Source organism: Poeciliopsis prolifica, unplaced genomic scaffold, assembly GCF_027474105.1.
Source record: "Poeciliopsis prolifica strain line A6 unplaced genomic scaffold, Auburn_PproV2 SCAFFOLD005, whole genome shotgun sequence".
In the NCBI taxonomy this organism is placed as follows: domain Eukaryota; kingdom Metazoa; phylum Chordata; class Actinopteri; order Cyprinodontiformes; family Poeciliidae; genus Poeciliopsis; species Poeciliopsis prolifica.
This window is the reverse complement of record NW_026562380.1, coordinates 17180550-17204234: the sequence shown is the minus strand read 5'-3', so window position 1 is coordinate 17204234 and position 23685 is coordinate 17180550. Positions and strand designations below refer to the sequence as shown.

At 37.2% G+C, this 23685-nt stretch overlaps 1 protein-coding gene across 9 annotated transcripts in view; it reads right to left on the bottom strand.

The window, feature by feature from the left end:
* LOC129359568 (mitogen-activated protein kinase kinase kinase kinase 3-like) overlaps positions 1–23685 on the bottom strand; it is a 48189-nt gene that overhangs the window by 14740 nt on the left and 9764 nt on the right. For 4 of the 9 annotated variants that reach the window (XM_055029253.1, XM_055029254.1, XM_055029259.1 and 1 more), the window contains exons 2-18: positions 17227–17284; positions 16889–16979; positions 16698–16762; positions 16534–16589; positions 16249–16296; positions 15884–15926; positions 15700–15772; positions 15343–15474; positions 14380–14442; positions 14150–14231; positions 13033–13149; positions 10555–10633; positions 10400–10458; positions 7894–7956; positions 5038–5090; positions 4813–4851; positions 2472–2546 (exon numbers count right to left, since the gene is read on the bottom strand). In XM_055029253.1, coding sequence (XP_054885228.1) covers positions 2472–2546; positions 4813–4851; positions 5038–5090; positions 7894–7956; positions 10400–10458; positions 10555–10633; positions 13033–13149; positions 14150–14231; positions 14380–14442; positions 15343–15474; positions 15700–15772; positions 15884–15926; positions 16249–16296; positions 16534–16589; positions 16698–16762; positions 16889–16979; positions 17227–17284 — 1196 coding nt within the window. Of the gene's footprint in view, positions 1–2471; positions 2547–4812; positions 4852–5037; positions 5091–7893; positions 7957–10399; positions 10459–10554; positions 10634–13032; positions 13150–14149; positions 14232–14379; positions 14443–15342; positions 15475–15699; positions 15773–15883; positions 15927–16248; positions 16297–16533; positions 16590–16697; positions 16763–16888; positions 16980–17226; positions 17285–17503; positions 17543–23685 lie in introns of those variants that run through there. The other 5 variants (XM_055029256.1, XM_055029262.1, XM_055029260.1 and 2 more) reach the window with 4 other exon arrangements.

Sequence of the window (23685 nt, the reverse complement as noted above, 5' to 3'; positions counted from 1 at the left end):
GGTGGAGCTACTGCTGCCCAATTATACTTTGTTTTTCATGCTATGGATGCTACTACTGACTCAGAGATTCTTCTTTTATTTATTTATTTTTTATTTTGTTTAGTTGTGTTTCTTCTATAAACGAAGCTACCAAAGTAGCTACTACTGCCAGTTACTTTTAGCCATTCTTTAACATAAAAACCAGAAGCCTGGTTCCACTGTTAATTGGCATAATAGTTGACTTCAGTGTCTTGGTATGCAGGTAGCTAAATTTGAATCCGTCTATATCGTTGGGCTGACTTGACCATATATTTCTGATTCTTTTGCGAAGAAAATTTTGCCAAATGGAATTTGATTGCTGTTCAGTTACATTCCACGCCCCATTTATTCAATTCAAACTAAAAATACTTGATGTTGCACAGTAACATGCCCTACGTGCCACCATCGGTTGTTGGAAAGGACTGCTAATCCACCTCATTTCCTTTTGCTGCTCCTCTTTAAATCTCTATGCATTGGTGGAAAGCTGGGCAGAAAAATATCCTGGGATATGATATCTACCTATTACAATTGATGAAAAAGATTCCTCCTTCACTTGCTGTTCTTTTGTCCTGCTCTGCATCTATAAACCCTCTTTTCCCAACTCCTCCAGGATTAGAGATCATAGTTTAGGTGTAATTTGAGCTTTTGAGATGCTTATCTGCCACCTCCGGTAATGAAAACAACACCTTGTTGCCTTGGTTGCACGTCGCAAATGTCAGAATGTAAAGACATTACGAGCAAACGTCTTTCCAGTTGCACAGCATCCAAAACCAAAGTGGATAATTTTTCAAACATGCAATATCTTAACCCACTCCCTCAAAAAATTAACAGAAGTCTTTAAAAAGACAAATCAGAGCCAACATGCCCCCACCATGAACACTGTAATTCAATGATTCCTGCTTCTTGTTCTTCATGTCCTTTGTATTTCTCAGCTCACTGTGTGAGTGCTTTGTTACCACCTAAAATCCAACAACGTGCAAAGGGCAAAGTATCCATTTCCAAACGTGGTGGACAATATTGTAGAGGAGGAACACTTCGGCCTACCACAGTACTTTGGGTCTGACAAAAAAATAGAAGATCTACTTTTGTTTGTTTTTTTTACTGCAGGAGGAGACAGACATTAGTTTGAGTAAACAAACACACAGAGACGGAGCAAGGAGTCACAAATGATGATGCAAGAGGAGAGCAGAACAGCAACAAGAAAACTTTGCGAGGACCAAATGGTGAAAGAAATAAAACTGAACTAATATCTGATGTTGCTTCGAGTGAAACTTTAATGCTACTATGGAAATTACAGTGACTTTGGCAAAAAAAAAAAAAACCAACAACATTCCTTTAAACTTCCAGCCACAAACTTCATTGAATTTTATTGGGATTCCAGGTTACAACAAATAACAAGGGGAAAAAAAAGCAGAACTGCAAAATAGAAGAAAATGAATTTGTGGTTTTCAACATTTAGTTGTAAAATTTGCATTTCAATTCAGCTGACCTGATTTAACACTGTGTAGTAAAACCTTTCAGTGCAATTACACCCACAAGTATTTTGGGGTTGGTCTCTGCCAGCTTTTTACATTCAACAGATTGTGAAAAATTTTATTTTCTCTTGCTATTCTTAGAAAAAATATCAACAGCTGACCTCTGCACACTGAACCTCTTGGATCCTCTGAAACATGCTTTCTCCTTGCTTTTCATTTAAGGAGAACAGCCATGTCTTGGTAGGTTTGCATTTGTGTTTTTGTCTTTACATTGTCAGATGATGGATTGAACAGTGTTCTGTGCTTGGGATATTGTTTTATACCCTAACACTACTGATACGTACTGACTAAAATGTTAGCTACCCTAACGTTAAATCACTGGTCATTAGTTCTAATTGTGCTTTCCAATCAGTAATGACCTCACAAACTGCTCAGGTACTAAAAGAGCAACTTTATACTGAGGTTTAGATACAAACAGTTGGACTTTATTCACTCATTTATACTGCATTATATTTTTGGACATAACGGCCTGAATACAAATGCTTTCAGATTTTTATTTGTAAAAACGTTGAAAACCATACATCGTACGCTTTCCATTTCACAATTATGCATTACCACACTGCTCTTTTAGATAAGCTCCAGCTAAAATGCAATAAAGTTTGTGTTTGTCATGATGAAATGTGGAAAACCCTGACAGTATGAATATCTCTGGCCTTCACAGTAACTGTTAGTAGCTTTAAAACTTCACATCAGACAGCAGATGCAGTGAGAAAACACACACACACACACGCACACACACACAGGTGGCATGATGGTGGTTCGTGCTGCATGGAGACGCGTGGATGAAACTGTGGAGAAGACGAGAAGCCTTCCTCCTCGTTTCTCTCACAAACTCATCTTTTGGCCTTTGCGAGGAGAAAAAGATGTGGAGACAAGGAGAGAAAGGCTTCCAGTTTCTGAGACTGAGCGGGAACTTACTGAGTGTGAGTTTCATCATCATCTGCACCATCATCATCCTCATCCTCATCATCCCCTAAGTGTGCAACATGGCCCCTGGGAGAGGAGGGGAAGACAGGAGGGGACGATCGGAGGGTGGGGGAACAAGAAGAGGGGTAGATTTTGTTGCAGTGGGGGAGAGAAGTAATGGGGGGCAAGATCAAGCATATAGGGATGGGAGATGACAACAGGAGGAGGAGGAAGGGAAGAGGGGGAGGGAGAGCTGAGTAAAGCTCGGTTCACACACGACCTCTACGATCTAAACTCAGGGCAGATCTGAAAGGACTGAAGGAGTCCCTCGGGTTTAACTGCAACATTTCTCACTCCGTTGCCTTGATTGAAACTAAACACTTCACCAAATACTTTCTGTGGCCTCATTGATATCACTGGAGATAACTTATCCCATACAGACCCAGACAAATTCATTGGCACCCCAGCTAAAGATGTAAAAAAGGATATCTTAAAATAAATAAAACTTCCACAACATGTAGCAAAAACTCACACTGTACAACATCTGTGTTGATTTGGGATTTTCTGTGTTATGGATGATTAGACTGAATGACAACTTTTCTATTTGTCAGCAAATGTTATTATTTTAAAGGGGCAGGATTATGGGTTTTCCAGGCACATCGTGCCATTTTATATCACAATTAAGTAGTTATGGTAACTTCAGCGGTTACAAAAATGCTTTAAATGTCAAATATGACAGAAGAGATTGTACTCTGTAATTTAACGCCTTTAAATTGGGCCCATCTCTTCAAAAAATCCTGCTATTTTGGAAACTCCACCTTGAGCAAGGCGCCCCTCTAATAACTCTTCCAAAGTTTCACTGAGAAGTAGCTAGTCTGCAGGAGCTCAGATGCTAACCTGGAGCTTTGTAACCTAAAAGCTTAAGCGTAGTGTTTATCTGACCAAACCGACAGGATCAACTTTGAGTCTTTTTTTTAATATTTACATTTGTTTTGGTAAGACTAAAAAAAAAAGTTTTTACCTTTCCATCTTCCTCAAACAACTGGTTGTTATGGTGATCGCATCTAATGGTCATTGAGACTATATTTATGGAAAAAAGTTCTGAAATGTAAGTCATAAAAGTACCTAGAAATTTTGTTAAACTTGAAAAGGGTGGTAAAAATAAAAATATTACTTCCGTAAATACTACTATTCCAATTTAATGCCTGGAAAGGGGTACCATTAATTATGCGAACGGTAGTCTACTTAAAAACAGATTAACTTTATTTTTACCCACTCAAGAGAAGCACCTACATTTTATTTTTCCTGTGAAAAGTTGTTGTAGCAGTAAAGCCCATATTTTAACCCATCTTTGACCAGGGGTGTCAACAACTTTATCCACATCTGAATGTTCTCAAACAACTTTTGCTGTTCAACCAGAAATATTTGTCACATTTTCTTTTTACTAAACTCTCCAACACCTGAACACTTCTAACAGACCCAGAGCTACACTGTCAATACATCTGGGGACAAAGTAACAGCTTAAAGCTTAGAAAGTATTTTAAGCTTCAGTTAACATTATTTGGCTTTTTTGATATAACAACTGTAATAATCATCAATCATCAAAGTCAACAGTCCTGATATGTAACCAGTTATAGTGTCTGCATGAAGGACTTCTAGACTTTCCTGCTTAAATATGTATATAAGTGTGAATATTGCTATCAAATAAGAGCAGTTCTACATAATACAACAAAGTGAGGTCACTCATTTATTTATGCAGCCTCTAACTAGAAAACTGCATTTTTAAAAATGTAAAAAAAAAAAAAAAAGCTAAGATTTCAAAGGGACTTTTTTCTCCCGCAGCTCACAGAGTCTCTCAGAATATCAGAAAGCACATGAACAACAAAAATTATCATTTAAGCGCATAAGAATTTCTCCAAGGACTTGTCAGTACATTTTGGTAGAATTAAGTCAGTTGCATCTTTAAATGTGTGACTCACTGCATGTAACTGAATGTGTGTGTGTGTGTGTGTGTGTGTGTGTGTGTGTGTGTGTGTGTGTGTGTGTGTGTGTGTGTGTGTGCGTGTGTGAGCCATGCTCTCTGCAGGAAGCTCCTAAGAAATCCAGCATTTTGCAGTCGCAGCATAAAGCAAGCCACAGAAGAAAAAAAAACAAACAAGAGAAGCAGAACCTGGAACGTGAGAGTTGTGACAGCACTGAAGTCATTGTTATGACGCCATTAGTTGCGTGTGATTGGCACCGTTAGTCCTGCTGTTAAATGATTCGCTGATGAGTGGATGCGGTTAAAATACACACTCGCAGTTCAACACGTCGGTCCAACCAGAGGCGAAAAAAGAAAAAGGCTCGGACTCACCTCTGCTGAAGTTCCTCCTCGACAGACTTGAGAAGACTTCTGTTTAAGATGCAGACAGAAATAAGAGGGTTTTACAGAAAATTATTCTAAAATTAACACTTCGTCTGCGTTAATTTTCGAACAAAGTTTAGCCCACACTTCCTAATCTTGATAGTCTCGACGAGCCTACTGATTGAACACTAAAACATGTATAACAGAGGGAGAAATTCAAAATCATCTACTTACTTGTTTCCTCCGAGCAAACTTGGTGAATCCTGGCCATACTCCAACTGCAAGTCCTAAAAGGCAAAGAAATCACATCAGTACCATAGACCTGTATATCACATGCAATCGTTTCTTCAATAGAAGAACAAATTTTTCTGAGCAAGGAACCAAATAAATACCACCTTGGATTTAATATTTTATAGAGCCAATCCACTAATGCTAGTTTATCATTTTTTTTCTTTTGAGAACAGAAAACACTAATTGTCTTATCAAAATCCAACATATACAAAATTCATTGCATAAGAAAAGAATTATAAAATGTAATTGAAACATTTTATATAAATATTAAAAATTCATTTTAATATGCAAGACATGGACAGCAGGAGAAAAGTGGGATTAGCTTTTAGTAATGATTATTTTACAATCATTACTAGCAAAATATCTCAACTGTTTTCTTAAAATAATTATTACACTTATTGATATATACAGGAAAGTGAATAAGTAACTAACTACAGAAATAAATAAAGTAACCAAAACTATTTGAATTTTTCAAAACAACAGTTACACATTACACTTAAAAGTTGTGACTCTTGATTTGAAATAAAGGTCACTTAAAAAATAATAACTTGTATAATTTAACCATATTTGGTCACAAAACCTCTGTTTTCTAATAATCCCAAGGTGGACAAACTGAGATAGCTTAACGCTGAAATATATTCCAGACTTTCTGTTGACTATCTGAAGCTAAAACTATTTTTTTATTTTTATTTTTTAGTCTTAATTTTTTTATTTTTAATTGTATATGTCAACTTTTATTTGAAAAAAGCTGTAGTCCAAATTCAGGACCAACTCAAAACTACTTTAAAGTATTCTAGTTATGATTCACTAATTTTCAGAAGTAAGACTTTTTGATACCATAGAGTGAAAGTATTGATGAATTAGGAAGCTGGTATTAATTAGACTCAGCATATTTACTTCTAAACTCCGTTTTAAATCGCCTGCATCAGCTGCCATATATTTAGAGTGATAATATAAATCAGAAGCTGGGCTTAGGATCTATTAAATAAAGCCACAGAGCATTGTTGTGTTGCATAAACATTTTACAAGACAAAGAGAATTAAGCATGCAACAGGAAAGAACTGAAAAAGAAAATAAAATAAAAAATGGAGAAAATAAATCAGAGGTTCCGTGCTTGTAGTCAACTACAGCAGGTCAGAAGTTAGAAAACAAAATTCAGGTTAGAACAGAGAAGGTGAGAGTCTGTGAAGAAAAAGATCAGATATGCTTGGGGAAAAAAACAACAAAAAAACAACAACAGCACAACACAGCAAACACTCAAGAGTTTCAGCACATGTACAGTAAGAGACTGATGCAAGATCGTTTCACAGTTCCAGCTCTGTGTTTGACTTGGACCTCTAAGCTTCCTCTGTACATTTGTATGATTGTCACAGTGTGCATTTCATACACAGCATAACAAGAGAACAACAATAAACAACAGTGATAATCACGTGACAGTAACACCTGAAGCACCAGTTAGTGAAGCGGAAAGTCGGAAAAGAGGTGAAGAGAGAGAAACACGGACGGACCAGAAGAGATGACCGACATCGTGAGGATGGACGTCCAGAGCCTTGCAAACATCTTCATACTTATTGAACTTTCACAGTTTTTCAACCAACAACTTCAATGTAGTCAATGTGTTTCATTGGGATTTTTTGCGACAGATTAATGTACAGAAGAAAAATTATGATCAAACTTTATTTATAGGAATATTTGGAGAATGTGGCAGAAATTTTCGGCCCAACTTTACTATAATGACCCAAAATAAAACTCGGTAAAAGCGCCTCTGTTGTTCTGAGAAGGCCTCAAATGTTTCTTAGAGAATATTAGATAGCAAAGCGGCAGCACACCACGGTTTAGAGCAGATAAGTCCTTAAATCATAAATCAATACTGGAACTTTTGAAAACATTTCACAGAGCTTCATTCAAGCCTTCTGAATACAGAAGGAATGAGGAAGATCTCTAAACTACACACAATATACCGACAATAACATTGCATCGGCCGATATTAGTCATTTTTAGCATGGCACAGGACAAAGTACGGCACAGGATTGAGGGGAGTTTACCTGTAGCAGAGGTGAAGTCAGGGAGGAATATCCCAAAAAAATAGCGATATAATATTGGTAAATATCGGCTATCGTTTTTTTCAGATCGGTGCAGCTCTATTCTAAACCTATGAAAACAAGGCCCTCCAAAGACGCAGCTAAGAGGTATGGCTTTTATGAGAGTGGCAAGATGACAGCCATTGTCAAAAGACAGCCTGAGAAACTTGTTTAGTTTGTTACAAGCCACATTCATGATCAAATAACCCCCAAATCGAACAGCCCAACCACATCATAAAAAACTGTGGTTGTAGCACACAACTGGGCATGTCCAGACAAAATCCATGTGAGAAACTCGCTATTTGCAGAAGTCTGAAAATACTGCATTATTTTTCTTCCACTCCATAATTTTGTGTACCTTTGTGTCATTTATCAGAAGAAAAAAAAAAAGCCCCGTTGAAGTTTTTGGCTGCAACATGAATGAATATGTGAAAAAGTTCAAGAGGAGAGACTAGTTTTGCAAGGCACTGTAAATATATTTGAAACATTGTGCAGCTAAAAGTGAACAAAAAGAGAGACAACAGTGGCTTAGAGAGCAAAAGTTGGAAACATAAGGACAAAGACTTTTGCTTTTCATAAGAGATTACAAAGAACGAGAGGGAAAGTACGAAAGAGGTGGAAGCGAAGATAAGAGCTGTAAACTATGAGGAGGAAAAAAAGCCAGCTAGTATGTAGATAGACGGATGTCAAATAATGGGAGAGACAGAGGGAGTACTACCAGATTAGATCTCGCGGTATAGTAGAGCTCCTCAACACAGTCCAGATAGGGCTCAGAATCACACTGGTCAGCAAGACAGAGCGAGAGAGACCTCAGTTAATACATTAACCTGAACTTATATAGATAACAGAGAGGAAACGAGGCACAGGGGTGAGAAGGAGGATGAATGAGTGAAAAGATTAGGTCTAAAAACCAGAGCTAAAAAAGACAGAGGAGGAACAGGTGGGGTAATTAAAGTCAACAGAGGAGAAGGGAAAACAATAATAGAGGAGGATGTTATTTAATAACCAGAAAACCCAAAAGGAAAGAATCAATAACATTCAGTTAAGGAACACAATCTTATATCTGTTAAATAAAAAAAAAAGTAAAAAAAGACTGTAAACACATCCATTTATAAATCAAAAAGGATAATAAACAACTGTCTCTAATCGGCTATGAATAAATCTTAAGCCTTTTCTTTATTAAAGTTACTAAGAGTTCAAAAGCAACAACAACAAAAAAATAAAAATAAAAAAAGCAGGACTGGGTCATGATTCTGTCTGATGGAGCATAAGGTCTGATGTTTGACTATATTGTGTTAAAATGGGACTGAACTGGATGCATATATCTGGATCTTAATCTGATTGGTTAACTGCGCAGTATTTGAATGAACCGGCTAGTGAACCAATAGGATTCTCTGTAGTTAGATATGAATGGAGCATTTAAATGAAGGTCATTATGAACTGCTGCTATGTAAAGATTGCTTCAGTGTTTCATTGTGCTGTCAATTTGGTCTGTAAAGAGAAGTTATCAATTGTGAACGTTTGCGATGAAGAAGAAAAAGCTGAAAACAAAATATGTTACAAGTTTCAAAAATAGATTTGAAACTGAAAAGAAAATGAATACATTTGAGTGAATGTGGCGCTAGGTACAATGTGCTATTATTTAAATAAAATGCATGGGTGAAGCTGCACAGAAGAAAGAGAAAGGCAGGGATTTGACTTAATTATAGATCGATTTTATTTCAGCCAACTAGAACAGACACAACAGAGGGAAAGGTAGATATGAAAGGTGAAAATGTGGAAGTAAAGTGTCTTGTGTCTGAAAGCTGCCCCATCCCATTTGTTTTCCAACAGCAAAATTCAAAAGCACCAACCATTTCAGGTAGTCTAAAAACAGTAGATTGAGACAGAACGTATTATGGTGTGTTTCATGTTCCTCCTCAAAACTGTCAAACCCAAATGTGTTGTTTAATGCAGAAATGTGCTTTAGCGCCAGAGAAATGCACCATTTAATTTGACAACAGGACAGACTTTGTTGGGAGTTTTTTTTAGCTTCAATGCTTCAAAGCAGCAATTAAAGTTGTAAACAGTCACATTTGAGGCTAGCAGTGGGCCATATCCTTTTTTTCCGTCTTAGAAATGAAACACTCTTTAGGTGTGATGTTAAATCCAAATCAGAATTGTGGGTTTCCCAGAAAATACAACAAAGCAATAAACTCAGGCTGTTTCAAAATCCCTTAGATGAAGAAAATCACATCGACTCCAAACTAACGTGAGTAAACTTTGGGTGGTTAAACCTCCTCCTAATGTGCAAAACACTTTTAACCCAGGCAACTAACTAACCTTTCTTACAAATGAAGTACATTGACTACAGTAAGTAATTGTATTTACTTACTAAGCTAACTTGCTTACTTTCCAAAGTTACTTAATTACTAAGCTTACTAACATTCCCTACTATCTAATCTTACTTGTCAGTGAAGTAGGGTTGACAAGTAACACTTACCGATTGACTTGAAAACTTTAGTTATCAATCTTACTTACCACCTAAACTTATTTACTATTCATATTTGCTCATGAACTAAACTTATTTATCAAACTTCACCTAATTCAGTTTGTTTACATAGCGCCAATTCACTACAAATGTCATCTCTAGGCAAAAAAAAAAAAAAATCAGTTCAATTTAATCATACATTCATTTTCATCATTTACTCATTTGCTTGTGAGCTTTATCAACTTGTTTTAGCTACATACCTACAAACTAATCCTGTAAACCTTACATTACTTACTCACTTTACATTTATACACTACTTAGCCCACTAACTTTGCACTCACATTCACTGTAATTGCTTACTAACCTAACTATGCACACTTTCAAATATTACTAACTACCTTTACTATTATCCGCTTTTCCTAAACCAACTTTCTAACTAATATTGTTTACTTGCTGATCTCATTTACCTGACTTGCTTGTCAACCAATCTTCCTAATACTAATCTCCCTAAAGAACAAACTGTTCTTACATGAACCAAATCGAAAGAATTTCAAACAGGAAAGATCAGAGACTATTGACAACATATTTTATATTAAAAAAACCAAGAAAAAAAACAGCGCATATACGGTTCCCTGCGGAGTGACAGAAATGAGTGCTTCATATTACAAGGTTAGAAACAACAATGCAGGTGCAATTCACACCACACGGTCTCGTTCACATGCATACAAATATAAAGCCACGCCTCATTACTCACCGGCTCGTGATGAGGTTCTGTCTCCTTTCTCAGAAGAGGATCAAACTTCACTTGTCCGACTGTGAAGGGACAATGGAGAAAGACAGGGAATATGAATTTGGCGGATGGACATGAAATGGGAGAAAAATAAATGAAGACAGTGCGCTCTGACTTACAGTTTATCTCAGACAGGGTCTTTCCTTCCCTTGTGCTTCTGCTGGTGGAGCGAATCCGATGAGGAACCGAGACTGGAGACTAAAAGTAAAGAGCAGAGCAGTTCAAATGTTAGATATGACGTACAAGTTTACTTTGCACTTAAAGACTACAGCTGATTTTAAAGAAAAAGCCCTAATCCTTCTGCCATTTCCTGTGGCACAGCATTCAAAGACACTGCAAAAACAACTAGCCACTGCTTTTGGCCAGATACCAAAAATGTAGCAACTGAGTCACTGAAAAACAAATCTTTCTGGACTGGTAGCATCAAAACTTTTGTTGTCTTAAAGGTTCAAGAAATGCAAGGTTTTTTTTTGTTTTTACAATTACACAGACAAGCATATCAGTAATTTTAAGGCTTATTTCCCCTCTCAACCTCCAAGAATTGAAATAAAAACAAATTTTATTTAATTTGATATGTTATCTTACGTGTTTAATCTCATGAAGTAGATATATTTTTTCACAGAAAAGCTAAACACACCACAAACTCATGCCATGCCAGATCAAGGACTGGAGATCTCAATCCAAAAATGAAAATAATCATAGTCATCAATTAGATTCGTCAATATTAAATTCATTCTCATAACTGTCCCTTAAGAGTGGTTAGGAACTTCAAGAGGAAATGTGAGATGAAGATGGCTTCCTAACCTAAAATATAATTTTTACCTGCAGGTAACATGGAGATCCATAAACTTTATCACAAAAGCTTCTTTAAATTTTTTATGCTTTGTCTCTCATAATTGTTTATGGTAAAGCAACAGAAAATAATGCATAATTACTAAGTGGAAAGAAAAATAATAAATAGTATTTTATGGTAATACATCTGGAAATATGGAGAGAATTTATATTTGGCCCCCTTTACTCTGAAATGCAAATAAAATCAAGTGCAACCAAAAATCACCTAACTTATACATAGAATTAAGGTGTGTGCTACAATCTCAATACAGAGTTTTAATTTTGCCCTGTTCTTGTTAAATGCTGTTGTCTTCACCTGACAATGAGTACACCAGCCCCTCAGTAAAATATGGTGATGCTAGCAACATGCTTTGGAGATACTGTACTTTTTTCCAACAAGGACAAAAAGATCCATTGCAGCAAACGCTTCACCTGATTGGCTTAAATCAAAGCACAGTCATGTGTTAGGACGGCCAAGTCAAAGTCCAGGCCTAAACCCAACTGAGAATATGTGGCAAGATTTGAAAATTGAGATTCACACACAATGTGCAAAGCTGGTAGAGATGCATACCAAAATCAACAATTGCTATAAAATACAGCCACAGAGGTTGGATACAAATTCAAGGGACACTTTAATGATCTTTATATCTTAAAAGTTGTTTTTTTTATTTTTTATTTTAAATAGATTTCTGTCAAAGGTTAGAGTTGTACATATATGACAAGTGAGTGATTCTTTTAATCGTGTCTATAAGAAATCAATTTAGAGAACTAGAACATGTGAAGCTTTGGAAGCCGTCTTCATCAACCACATCTTCATCTCAGCTGCTGTTCTCACAGACCTGGGATGAATTACAGATGTTTCCTTACACATATAAGATCCCTAAAAGAGCTGCCAAAAAAAGCTCACTGATGTGGCCATGGTGAGTCGATAACTGAGAGGTTGTGGCAATTTCTTTCCGGGAAAAAATAAAACATTTTGACCCCGGAATCATGTATGGCTTTAAGAAATTCAACAAATCAAACCACAAGTTAATAAAATGTCAAAAGGACTGACATACTGACCAGAAAAGGTAGTTAACAATCAGCTGACACTCAAATCAGCACAAAAAACCATGAATGCTTAGAGTAATTATGCAGCTGCATGGGTAATCCATGAATGCGTCACATGCCAGAGCCGAACTCCATGACAACACAAGTATTCAGAGGAAAGAATGGAAATTCTCAACTGTGTTCAATCGCGGCTGTAGTTCTAACTCAGAAGCATTTTCAAAGAACAGACAGCTTGTATTAGAAAGACATCACTGCAGCCAACACGAGTACCTTCCTGCGGGCTGCAAAGCGGGGTGCGCGTCGAGCACCGGGGCTTATGGGGAGGAAATGACCTCTGTATTTAAACTAAGTGGGGGGAAGGAGGCAGGGATGGGGAAAACAGGAAAAAAAATGGAGGAGAGAGGAAATGTGAGGTAAAAGACAGAGGAAAGAGAAGAGTGTCAAAATGCGAAAGAGTAGAGAAACAGGGGAGAAGGAGAAAAAGCAAAGAATGAGTCACATAAACAAGGGGGGAAAACAGAAGAGTATGAGGAAAGAGGATATGACGGCTGGGGATCAGTGAATAGCCAGCTGAGGAGACATGAGGACATATTTTAAGAAAGAGAGGAAAGAAGCAAAATTCAGCAAATCACAATCACTTCCTTACTGATCTGCTTCTTATACTTGGCAGCACTTTAGTTTTCAAACAGACGGAATCCCAGAAGGTAAAAGGTTACCTCGGGCTCAGGCTCGTCATCATCGAAGTCGTTGTACGTGCTGTGGTCGGGGTTGTTGGACTTGTCTAGCAGCTCGATCGCAAGCGTCCTGCTGAGAGGCTGGGAGACGAACGGATGCTGGAGGAGAGACAGGAGACGGAGGTCAGCTGAGGGTGTTTGCACACCTGGTAGTCCAGTAGATTCAGTTCAATTGGGGGGGAGGAAAAAAAGAAGGGCGGATGCAACATTTCTTGCATTTTCAGCTGCGGTTGGCTTTCACACTGCAATGTATCAAGCAATCTAAACCAGGGGTGCCCAAAGTCAAAGTTCGAGGGCCGGCATCCTGCATGTTTTAGTTCTCGCTGGCCCACCAGGATGCCACAATCTAAACCTACCAAAGATCACCTCCTCACCTGTGGTGGCGCTGCACTGCTTAAGGAAACGACAGAAACGCCTCTAAACTTAACAGGGCTGATGTGAATGCGTCTTACGGGTGCAGGGTGTTCTGGGTAAATACAACCAAAACAAATATGTGTGTTCAGAGCTAGTGGGAGAAATAATAAGTGGTCGACCTAAATCCTATTAGCTCTAAAGTCTGGCACCACTCCATTTTTGTTTACATTTAGCAAAGAAGGAAGTTTAATGTCTGGTTTTTCTGTTGTTTCCTTCAGTGGTTTTTGGTGCAGCGCCCCCTCAGGCTAAAGTGGGAATGAACAGGTTTAAAAAAGGTTTTGGATCGTTTTGACACAGTGCAGCGTGAAAGTGAACCGCACCACCTGAAAACACAGTTTTGGTTCCCAATCGAACCGAGTCAACAGGACTATCAGGTGTGAAAACAGCCCAAAACGTTCTTAAGCCTTCCACAGAATCAAATATCAAGTACTTTAAGCATTTTCAAGGGGAGTTTCTACGATTATAACACACGTAAAGAATAGCATAACAGTAATTTAATATGTCTTTTCAGTTATCGACATATTTCAATGTAGAAATTTTAACCTAAAAACACATCAAAACTTGATTTCATGACTTTTAGACAGGACGAGGATTTTCCTAAAACTGCAACTGATATAAAGTCTTGCAAATAGAATTCCAGGTTATTTTCTTGAAAGAAGTAAAACTATCTTGTCTCATTTCTCACCTGCAGCAGTTTCTCTGCTGTAGGCCTCTTCTTTGGATTCTTGGTAAGAGCTAGTTTCACAAAATGATGGAAGTTATTCGTCCTGTTTGTCAAGACCAGAGAAGAAGACAAACAAGAACAGAACAGAGTTAAACGTTTGACCCTCAAATAGCTCATGCCATGGCTCTGATGAAAACACCAGCAGCTTCTTTGATGAACATGAAAATGCTAAAGACGTCAGCGACTCTCACCACTTGAGTTTATCTTTCAACTTCGGAGGCTGGAAGTTACTCTTGGTCATCAAGAACAGAGCCCTGGATGAGATGAAGAGGGAAACAAATGACAGGGTGGAATTATGCACAGTAGTTATCTTGAATTGTGCCCAAAAAACTTTTCAAAAATCATAGAAAAAAGGAAAAAACACTTTCTCAAAACAGACATAAAGCAATATTCCAATCTTGACCAGACCTTAAATTTTGTTCAGTGTTTTAATTTAAAAAGAAGAGTCAGGGTCTATTCATAGTCTGCTATAATCAAACTCTAGTTTCGGTCATGTTGCTTTGCGAAGGTGTGAATGAGCAATCGAACTCTGAGGCGGGTCAAAAAAAGCGAACTTCGGGCTCAGTTCGGTTGACGTGAACTCTGCCGCGGTTCGAATGGGTATGTGACCGCCAAGAAGACCAGAGACCACTTCAAAAGCAGAAAGTGTAGCAAGTTGCAGTGGATTCTGGGTGAATACAATCAAAACTAATGTGAGAATCTGATGTTAGAGGGACAAATGACTCGTGCTCTTTTACCAAAGACAGCAACTAAAATCCGATACTACCTCATCTTTGTTTACAATTTGCAAAGGAGGATGTTGCACTCATGTCTTCTTTGAAGGCTTTCATTTTGTTTCCTACAGTAGATTTTGGTGCAGTAGCCTCACAGGCAAGGAGGAAGAGGAGAACAAGTTTTCCAATTAGTTGGAATTGTTTGACAGAGAGCAGCAGCTAAAAATCTAACAAATATTGCAATTTTGGACTCTCGTCACATTGAGTCACCCTTCAAGAACAAACTAAACAGGACGTAATATTCTAATCAGCCAAACAACTACAGCTCTTTTTTTAAATTCAGTATGTTCTAATATTGTTTAACAAGAACAAGAACACACAGCCATCACTACAGCAGTTTGTCAATAATAAACTTGCACACACACACACACACAGCTTTACCTCATCGGGTGTAGGTCAAACATGGGCGGCTGTAGTTCTGCCAGCTCAATCGCAGTAATGCCCACGGCCCAGATGTCACACAGCTGATTGTAGCCCCCCTTCCTCTCCACTGCTGCCACCTCCGGAGCCATCCTAAATTAGGAGAGAAACCCATAGGGGAAGATGAAAGGATACAGTCGTAGAAGCTAAATATAATTCCTTTTTGTTCTTATAATAAAAAATTAGCATATTTCTCCCTAAATCCCTTGTTTAACTCTTCAATGAAAATATGACCAAATCAAAACATAGCAGCAGGAAGAGGCTCGTTTACTGACTAACTTCACTCTACCTGCACTGATATCCGCGTATGAAACTCACCAGTAAGGTGTTCCAATGAATGACTTTCTCTTGGCAAGAGTGGCTGTGATTTGGGCTGACACTCCAAAATCAGCTATGGAAATTAAAAGGGCATAAGAAAAATAAGCCAAAAGAAAACCGATGTTGGTAAATGAAGTTGACCTTACTCAGTCTTTAAAAACAGAAGATAAGAGTCAGATCTCACCAAGTTTAACGTAGCCGTTGTCCGTCAAGAGGATGTTGGCTCCCTATAAAAGCCAAAGATACCACAAAGTAGCAAAAAACGTTCTGCTCCACAAAAAATACTTATAATACATAAAAATTTATCTAATTAACTAAATTAATTTCCAATTAACTATAATGCTTTTATAAATTATACAATAATAATAATAATAAAATATCTTCTTAGCCTGAGATGAAATTAGCCATTAAATGTTTCATTGACATCTATAAAGCTCTATTAAAAAATCATTCACACAACATTTTAAAGATTAAAACAGGCAAACTAATTAAAGTATCTAATGAAATTTTGGTAAAGAGTTGATGGAGCATACTTTAGTTAAGGCTCACCTTAATATCTCTGTGCATTTTGCCTTTATTGTGTAGGTAGTATAAACCCTGTGAAAGGAATGACGAGGTTACTGATGTCAAACTGAGACCAAAATATGTTGATAGAGATAAGGCAGTTGATTAATTTCAGTTTTAGAATAACAACATTGTATGTGTCTTTAGAAGGTTTCTCATAAAGATACATAAGTCCTCTTAAACAAAGAGCATGAGCGCAGGCATGCTGTCTGAAGCAGAGCAGTCGACAGCGATGATGTATGTCTATAATGTGCAGAGTGTAAACATTACCTGCAGGGTTTCCCGCGACATGTAGGCTATTTGTGACTCTGACAGAGGCCCAGTTACTGAGAGAAAGAAAAGAAAAAGCAGTTGCAAAAAACATTTATGCGAAAGACATTTTTACGTCTTTAGCATACAAAAAATTATGCTACAGACATGGATGTAGATCTTACCATGATATATATCCTGCAGAGAACCACCTCCACAATACTCCATGCTGATCCATAATTTGTCCCTTCTAAACAAACAAAAAAACATAATATTGAATTTGGCAGCTCACTCTGAATGTCTAGCAATCAGATTATAATCAAAACATGCAACTTATTAACAGTTATCACCAACTACTACATATTCACATTCTTACCTGAGATAGCTGCCAAAATAGGCAACGATGTTAGAGTGTTTACAATCCTTCATCATTAAGATTTCCTGCTGGACGACAGCAAAGTCCTCCCCTGCAGTCAACACAAGCGTCATTGCAGCGATAATTAACTGCCATGGTAACACTACTGCTTATAACACAACTATTTAATGAAAGAGCAGATAGATTGAACTGAAACAGAGAAGGGAAAGGGAAAAAATATGGAGGGGGGGGAAGGACTGAGGACCGCTCTTCTCGGAACGAGAAGTTGATAAAGAAACAGAGAATCCAATATAGGGACAAAAAAGGGAATAAACCAAGGCAAACATGAGGCAACTCACCCGGTTCCAGTTTGATGACTTTGATAGCAGCCAGCTCCCCTGTGTTTACGTTACGAGCCTAAAAGAATGAAAAGAGGAGAGTCTGATTCATGGTTCAAAGTGTAGGGGAAAACTTCACAGCAATGACTGTAGAATGTCAGGGTAGAGACAGAGCAGATAATGGACGGCGTCTATTCCTTTGCTTCAAAACACCAAACGTCAGGTATATTCAGGTTTAGTCAGTGACGTATATATTGTCATAGAAATCAGTTTCAAATATATTGTCACTGAAACTCACTAGTGCACTGAATCCTGATGACGACCAACAGGAGGGAAACTCAGAAATCTGATCTTCTGACCCTTTTTAAAAATAATATCACAATATAGTTCAGATTTAGTGCAATCCACAATATAAAAAGTATATCCCAATAATTAAAATCAACTCTGTAATGCACATATTATCTCTGTCTCATAGCTTAACTTTTTTTCCCAACTGCAGGAAAAATAAATTGTCCAGCTGTTTTTACACATCATTCAGCAACGTCTGGCAACATATTGTGGAAAAAAAAAGTACATAAGACTTTCCTACTTATCTTCAAAAAGCAATAACTCATGATAACTATACAACCCTTAGCCAGTTATCAGAGCACACAGATCCTGAGCTGTGACAAGACCTCCAAATTACCTACCAAACAGTTCACACAGCATAATGGTGAACAGATGAGACAAAGACAAAGGTTCAGGGATCGGTGACGGAATTTGAAACACATGCCAAAAATTTTTGTACAAATTGAAAACTAAATAAATATTAAGGTAAGATAGGTCATATAATAGTTATTTCTTGAAAAAAAAAAAAAAGCAGCACAGACTAGAGAAGACTAAAAGTGTCTTTGTGCAAATTAATTACAGCCATTAAAATTAAATTATTTACTCTTAGACAGAAGCGGAGATGATAAAGTTTGTCATCCTGTCAAGTTATCAGGTCCTGCAAACCAGATAACTGCAACAATAACACTCTGTTTTATACCGATTGCTCTTTCATACACACTGTGTAACATCACCTCTGGACCTAATTTAAACGGTTAATGACCGATGATGGTAAGAGGGTGTGAAGAAATATTTTGAATACAAATATTATTGCATCTTATATTACAGTTGTGAAAGAGAAGTTTTGCTGGGAACTAATACATCACGGACTGCGCCACAACTTCCATGGTGGATGTAAAGCTTCACACTGTAAACCGTCAATTCTACTACAGCTGTTATTTTCTGTATTTATTTCCTGAATGGTGGCATTCCTCCTGATCTATATATTATCAGGATGTTTGCAGAATCACCAGGAATATTTAGGATTCACCAACATGTGTTTGGAGCCAAGGGCAGTAAAGTTCCCACATAACTCATTCATATCCTATTACAGCACACACAGATTGCCTGTGGGAGTGTGTGTGTGTGTGTGTGTGTGTGTGTGTGTGTGTGTGCTGTTAGAGGAATGTATGGCTTTTCGTAGGAATGTGGGATGCATTTTTTCTTTTATTTTCCAGAAAAGTCTGAATTTGTCAGGAAAGAGAGAAAAACAGAATACAGAGAGTAACTTTTCTATAAATAGTGAAGTAAGTCTATATTTAGCGCGAGTGCTAACGGCGCAGGAAAAGAATTATAGATAAGGCACATAAATAAAAGATGGGCTTTCAGAGGATCTATGAACAGCCTGCTTCTTTTGAGTTCCAGAGTGTGAGCATGACTGTGTGAGACGAGGCAGAAGTGGGTATGAGCAAACGGAAGAGACATGAGCAGATGATGTCAGGACCCGAAAGGTGTGAGAAAAATTGAAACGGCCTGAACAGCCTGAGAGCAATGTGTCATGTCTCAACAGCCTTTGTTGCATCTCTGCTCCAGTTAAGGATCCACCCTGTTTCTGGCCAAATCCCTGAATACATATTTACCAAATGTACACATTCAAATAGCTTTTATGTAGTGAGAACTGCCTCAAGGAATTCGTTTGCACCCCAACACGTCCAACAACAATTTAAACTTTACTTATTGTTCAGTTTCAATAAGTTAAGACTTTCTACAAAACATTTTTCACTGTAGGACTAGTTATTTAAATTGAAGACCTACATGAACTTTGAAATTTAACCTTGTAACTTGGATATTTATTTTCTCATTTTGAACTTGCTAGTCAGTTTTAGTAGCACAGTTCTTGTTCAGGTTTGAAGGGAAAATGAAATGTGTGAATAAATTTAAATGTTTTGGACCTTTTTCTTATCTTTCATAGGTGCCAAAATTATTCATCAAAGCACATGCTGCTGGATGATAATATAATAAAATAATATTGATGCTCAGCATCTTTGGATCAAATGGCTTTTCTGATTTTTCAGTATTACATCTTTAAATAACCAGTCTGTACGTTGGCCCAGAAGGGTCAACAACGTGTAAAAGCTATGACAGATGTAATGCTAATTTCTATTTACGTCTTTCAGCAGCTTAGCATAAAGTAGAAGTTATACCACCTTCCTTTTAATTATTTTAGTACAAAATGGAAGCTATGCTAGCTTCCGTTTTAACATTTTAGCATAAAATAGAAGTTATCCGAACTTCCATGTTAGCATTTTCACAATTTAGTATAAAATTTCAGCTACGCTAACTTCCATTTTAGCATTTTAGCAATTTAACATCAAATGGAAGCTGTACTAACTTCGATTATAGCATTACTTCGTTGGTTCTTTTTCATTTTGATGACTCTTATGTGGCACTGTAGATCAAAGCCAATCAGGGGAAAACTGATTGGCTTATCTCTGGCCATTGCAAAAAAGTATATATGCGCATTTACTTACCAGCTGTTTGAGCCGACTCATGCATTCCTTTAAATAGTGACAATAAATAGTTAATAAAGCTACAGGTGATGTGAAGTAATACTTCATCATCTCACGGCAGCTCTCCAACATCCAGTTAACCCCAGGTGGAAACAGAAGGCTCTCCTTCAGAACCTCAAAATATCAATAATAAAACAGGAGCAGCATCCTGAACATGGTTATTGATGAGTTCAGAGGAAAACAATTACAATACTACTGAAAACCAGCTAATTCTGATGAAGCATAGTGGGTATTTAAAGTTTCCATGGGGTACTTGTTCTGGAAAATGGACCATTTCAGATTGATTTAATTTTAGTTTATCTGGCATCTGCTTGTGGCCAATTTTATGAACATAACTCTATCAATGGCATATTTTCAGGTGTTTTGAGTTTTAAAATATGGATGAAGGAAAAATAGCTTTGAGAAAAAAAATAAAAAGGATTTCACAGAGTCCTGCCTTTCTGGTATTTTACTCACCACATAAAAACACATTCGTTCCTTTTGCCAGAGCCACAAATCAAAGAACAAATGGTTCCAGGCAGTTTCCCATAAAGGTTAATAATAGACAAAGAAACAAAGAAGGACCAAATGTATAAATTTAATACATAACTGAATGCATTTTAAGATTTAGTAAGGATAATAGGAACATAAAGTCTTTTTGGCATTGCGATAACATTGAGACAGCCATTCATGTTGACCGCCGTCATACTTTTTAAGGAAAACTGCAAAAAATCACGAGTAAAACCCCAGTGGACTTCCCACACCAGCGTGCTGTAATGACAAACTGAAAAAAATGGAAGTAACTAGTAATAAAAGAGGAAAAGAAAACGTTCCCCATCATTGACGTACAACAAATGCTGGGTGTTTATGTAAAGTTACAAGTACTAGTACAGGCAAAGGGGCAGTGACAAAGACGGACCCTCACCACAACAACGCGATGGGAGGGGGTGGTCCGAGACACAAAGCGGTGCAAAGAGAGAAGATGGGACAGGGAGAGCGGAGACGGCGTGTTTTCAGTCAGCAGACAGATCAGAGATGACTCACATCAGTCTGTGGCTCCCTTAGTGGCACCAGTACACAAGCCTATTTTTTCCCCTTATTTCTAGTGGAAAAAATCTTTTTTTCAAAAAGCACTAAGTTGACACAGGGTGCCTGGAAAAAAACAGAAACTTTATTAATAGTCTAACTGAAATTTTCAAACACCCCATTGCAATCAATTAGTTTTCTTTAGCATGAAATAGAAATAAACTACTTTTCTCTCTGTAAGTCATCCCTCCTATATAGATTTCCTGAGATTTCAGCAAAACATCAACACTGAGACTATTTAACGCAGCAGAAATAAAAAGCAGTTTCCTTAGAGGTATATTCAAAAAGAGTTGGAAACTAATAACAAAACAGAACATGGCACCGCTTTGTGCTTTCTGGGTCAAGTTGGCAGTTTAGATGCACTGTAAATAAATTGCTTCAGCGGTGCAGCCTGGGTGCCTGACCAAAGTACTCAGCAACAGCTGATTAGGCGCTCAACAATGCCGACATGGGGCAACGGAAAAAGTGATTAAAGTTGAGAAATAAAGTGGTTTGGTGTAGAGTGAAGATCTTAAACACAGTGGCATTTTGAACACTAAAAGAATAGGATTCGATTTATAAAGTTTGAGATCAAATGAAAAATGATAATTTATGCAGGACTGAGTAAAATATTTATTAGAAGCTTCTTGTTCTCAGAAGTATTGACAGCTGGTACACTTAATGCTTTTCATACACCAATACCAATATAAATTTAGCAATTATGTGAATGCTAATCACATGCCAAAGTACTTTTGAAATTTAAAGTTCCATTCAAATAATATAACATGTTTCCAGGTTTTCTGAGGTAAAGCAATGGGATTTGTTTTTCCTTTTTTGAATTCTCACAACAGCAATGCCAAAATATCTCACTGAGTTCAGCTAACAAAACCTGGTCAAATTGTAAAACAAGCAGAATAAAATAAAAAGACCGATATTAGCATTTTTTAGTGGACTATTAATGATAAGGTTTCTAAAAAAACCAAGATCTAAAATTTTAAAGTCAGGACTTATTATGGTAGCTAAAAGTAAAACATTAGACTGTTTCCTCAACTACTCCACCTTTGCATTTATAACAACAAAAAAAGCATGATTCTTCATTGATATCAGTCAAAAATGCAGTGTTGTCTGTGCTCTGCCAGCAGGTGCTGATAGTGTTGACATCACGGTTTTATAGTTTAAAAGAAGAAGTGTAAGAGCACGGTTAAAGCAGTGCTTGGCCACAAATTCCTTGAAACAGTTTCGTTTTTATGCTCAGTTACTAAATCTTTCGCTCACATTTGAAGTTTATTACAAACACTGAATAAAGAGATAAAGATGTGAACACAAAAAGGAAGCTAAAAAACCTCATTCTAGCCGAGAAAGTGATAAAGAGCCTTTTTTTTTCATCTTTATTTTGGAAGCAGGTTTTTTTCCATCTAACATTCCTCACCAATGTCCCTGTTTGAATGTGGACAAGAGGAACAAACGCAGTTGAACACATCACTATAAACAGCCTGTGGTTCTATGTTCATGGTTTTACGAAAACACTCTGTAAATGTTCGGTTTGGATTAAGTTACTTTTTGAAATGTAAATATTTTACCTAATAAATGGAAAAGAAGCAAAAGTCTGAATATAGACTTTAATTCTACATCCTCCATTACTATTTTTTATTTTCTGTTCTTAACCTAGAAAATATTGAAATCAAATTCCAGACTATTCCAGATACAGCATTAGCAAAAATAAGCCATAGACTTCTATGTTTCTTATACAACCTCTTATAAATTATGGACAATGCTTCTAAATGACACATCATCCATTAAACATAACCTCAACAACATTCAAAAACTATGTGAAGTCCATCTTACTTTGGGCAAAATATCAAACTGGGCAACAAGTAGCTCTGTTAGTTGCCCTAAGTCACTTCAGATCACAGTGGTTTTTGTTTTTTTTACTTGCACAGTAGTGATGAAATTTTCCAGACATTATCCAGAGAAGTTTCATTTAGGAATGCAAAGCACTGGGTAATGTCTGAGTAGGACATGTTCGAAGGCAGCAAACTAATGTTTGGGTTTGAGCTCTGGTGGGTTTACCTTTTACCCTTTTCTAGCTTGCCAGAACACCACTTCTCTATCCTGATGGCACTTGATTCAACATAATTAGTCGACCTGAGTAAAAAGCTGTTTGCCTTTCTAAAAACAAACAACTCTGTTGCCTCTGGCACAATGCAGTCACCACTGTGACCTAAAAATATGTCTTCAATATCACCTGTTGTACAAGAAGCAGCGCAAACACACAGGCTTGGCTCTAACTCACACGTAGCCGGATATCTGGGAAAACAAATGGCATTTTGGTGCGTTTTGGCCTTTCATCCAAAAAAAAAAAACTCCAATTCATACCATACCATATCAATTTTATTTATGAAGCACTTTAAAACAACAACAGCTGATACAAAGTGCTGTACATAAAATAAATAAAAAATTAACAATGAAATAAAAAAAAATTCAGATCACTAAAATCTTGTTTTAAAGCAACCAGATTTTAGCTTTGCTCTACACTGCCACCTATGTGTTTGGCATGTTC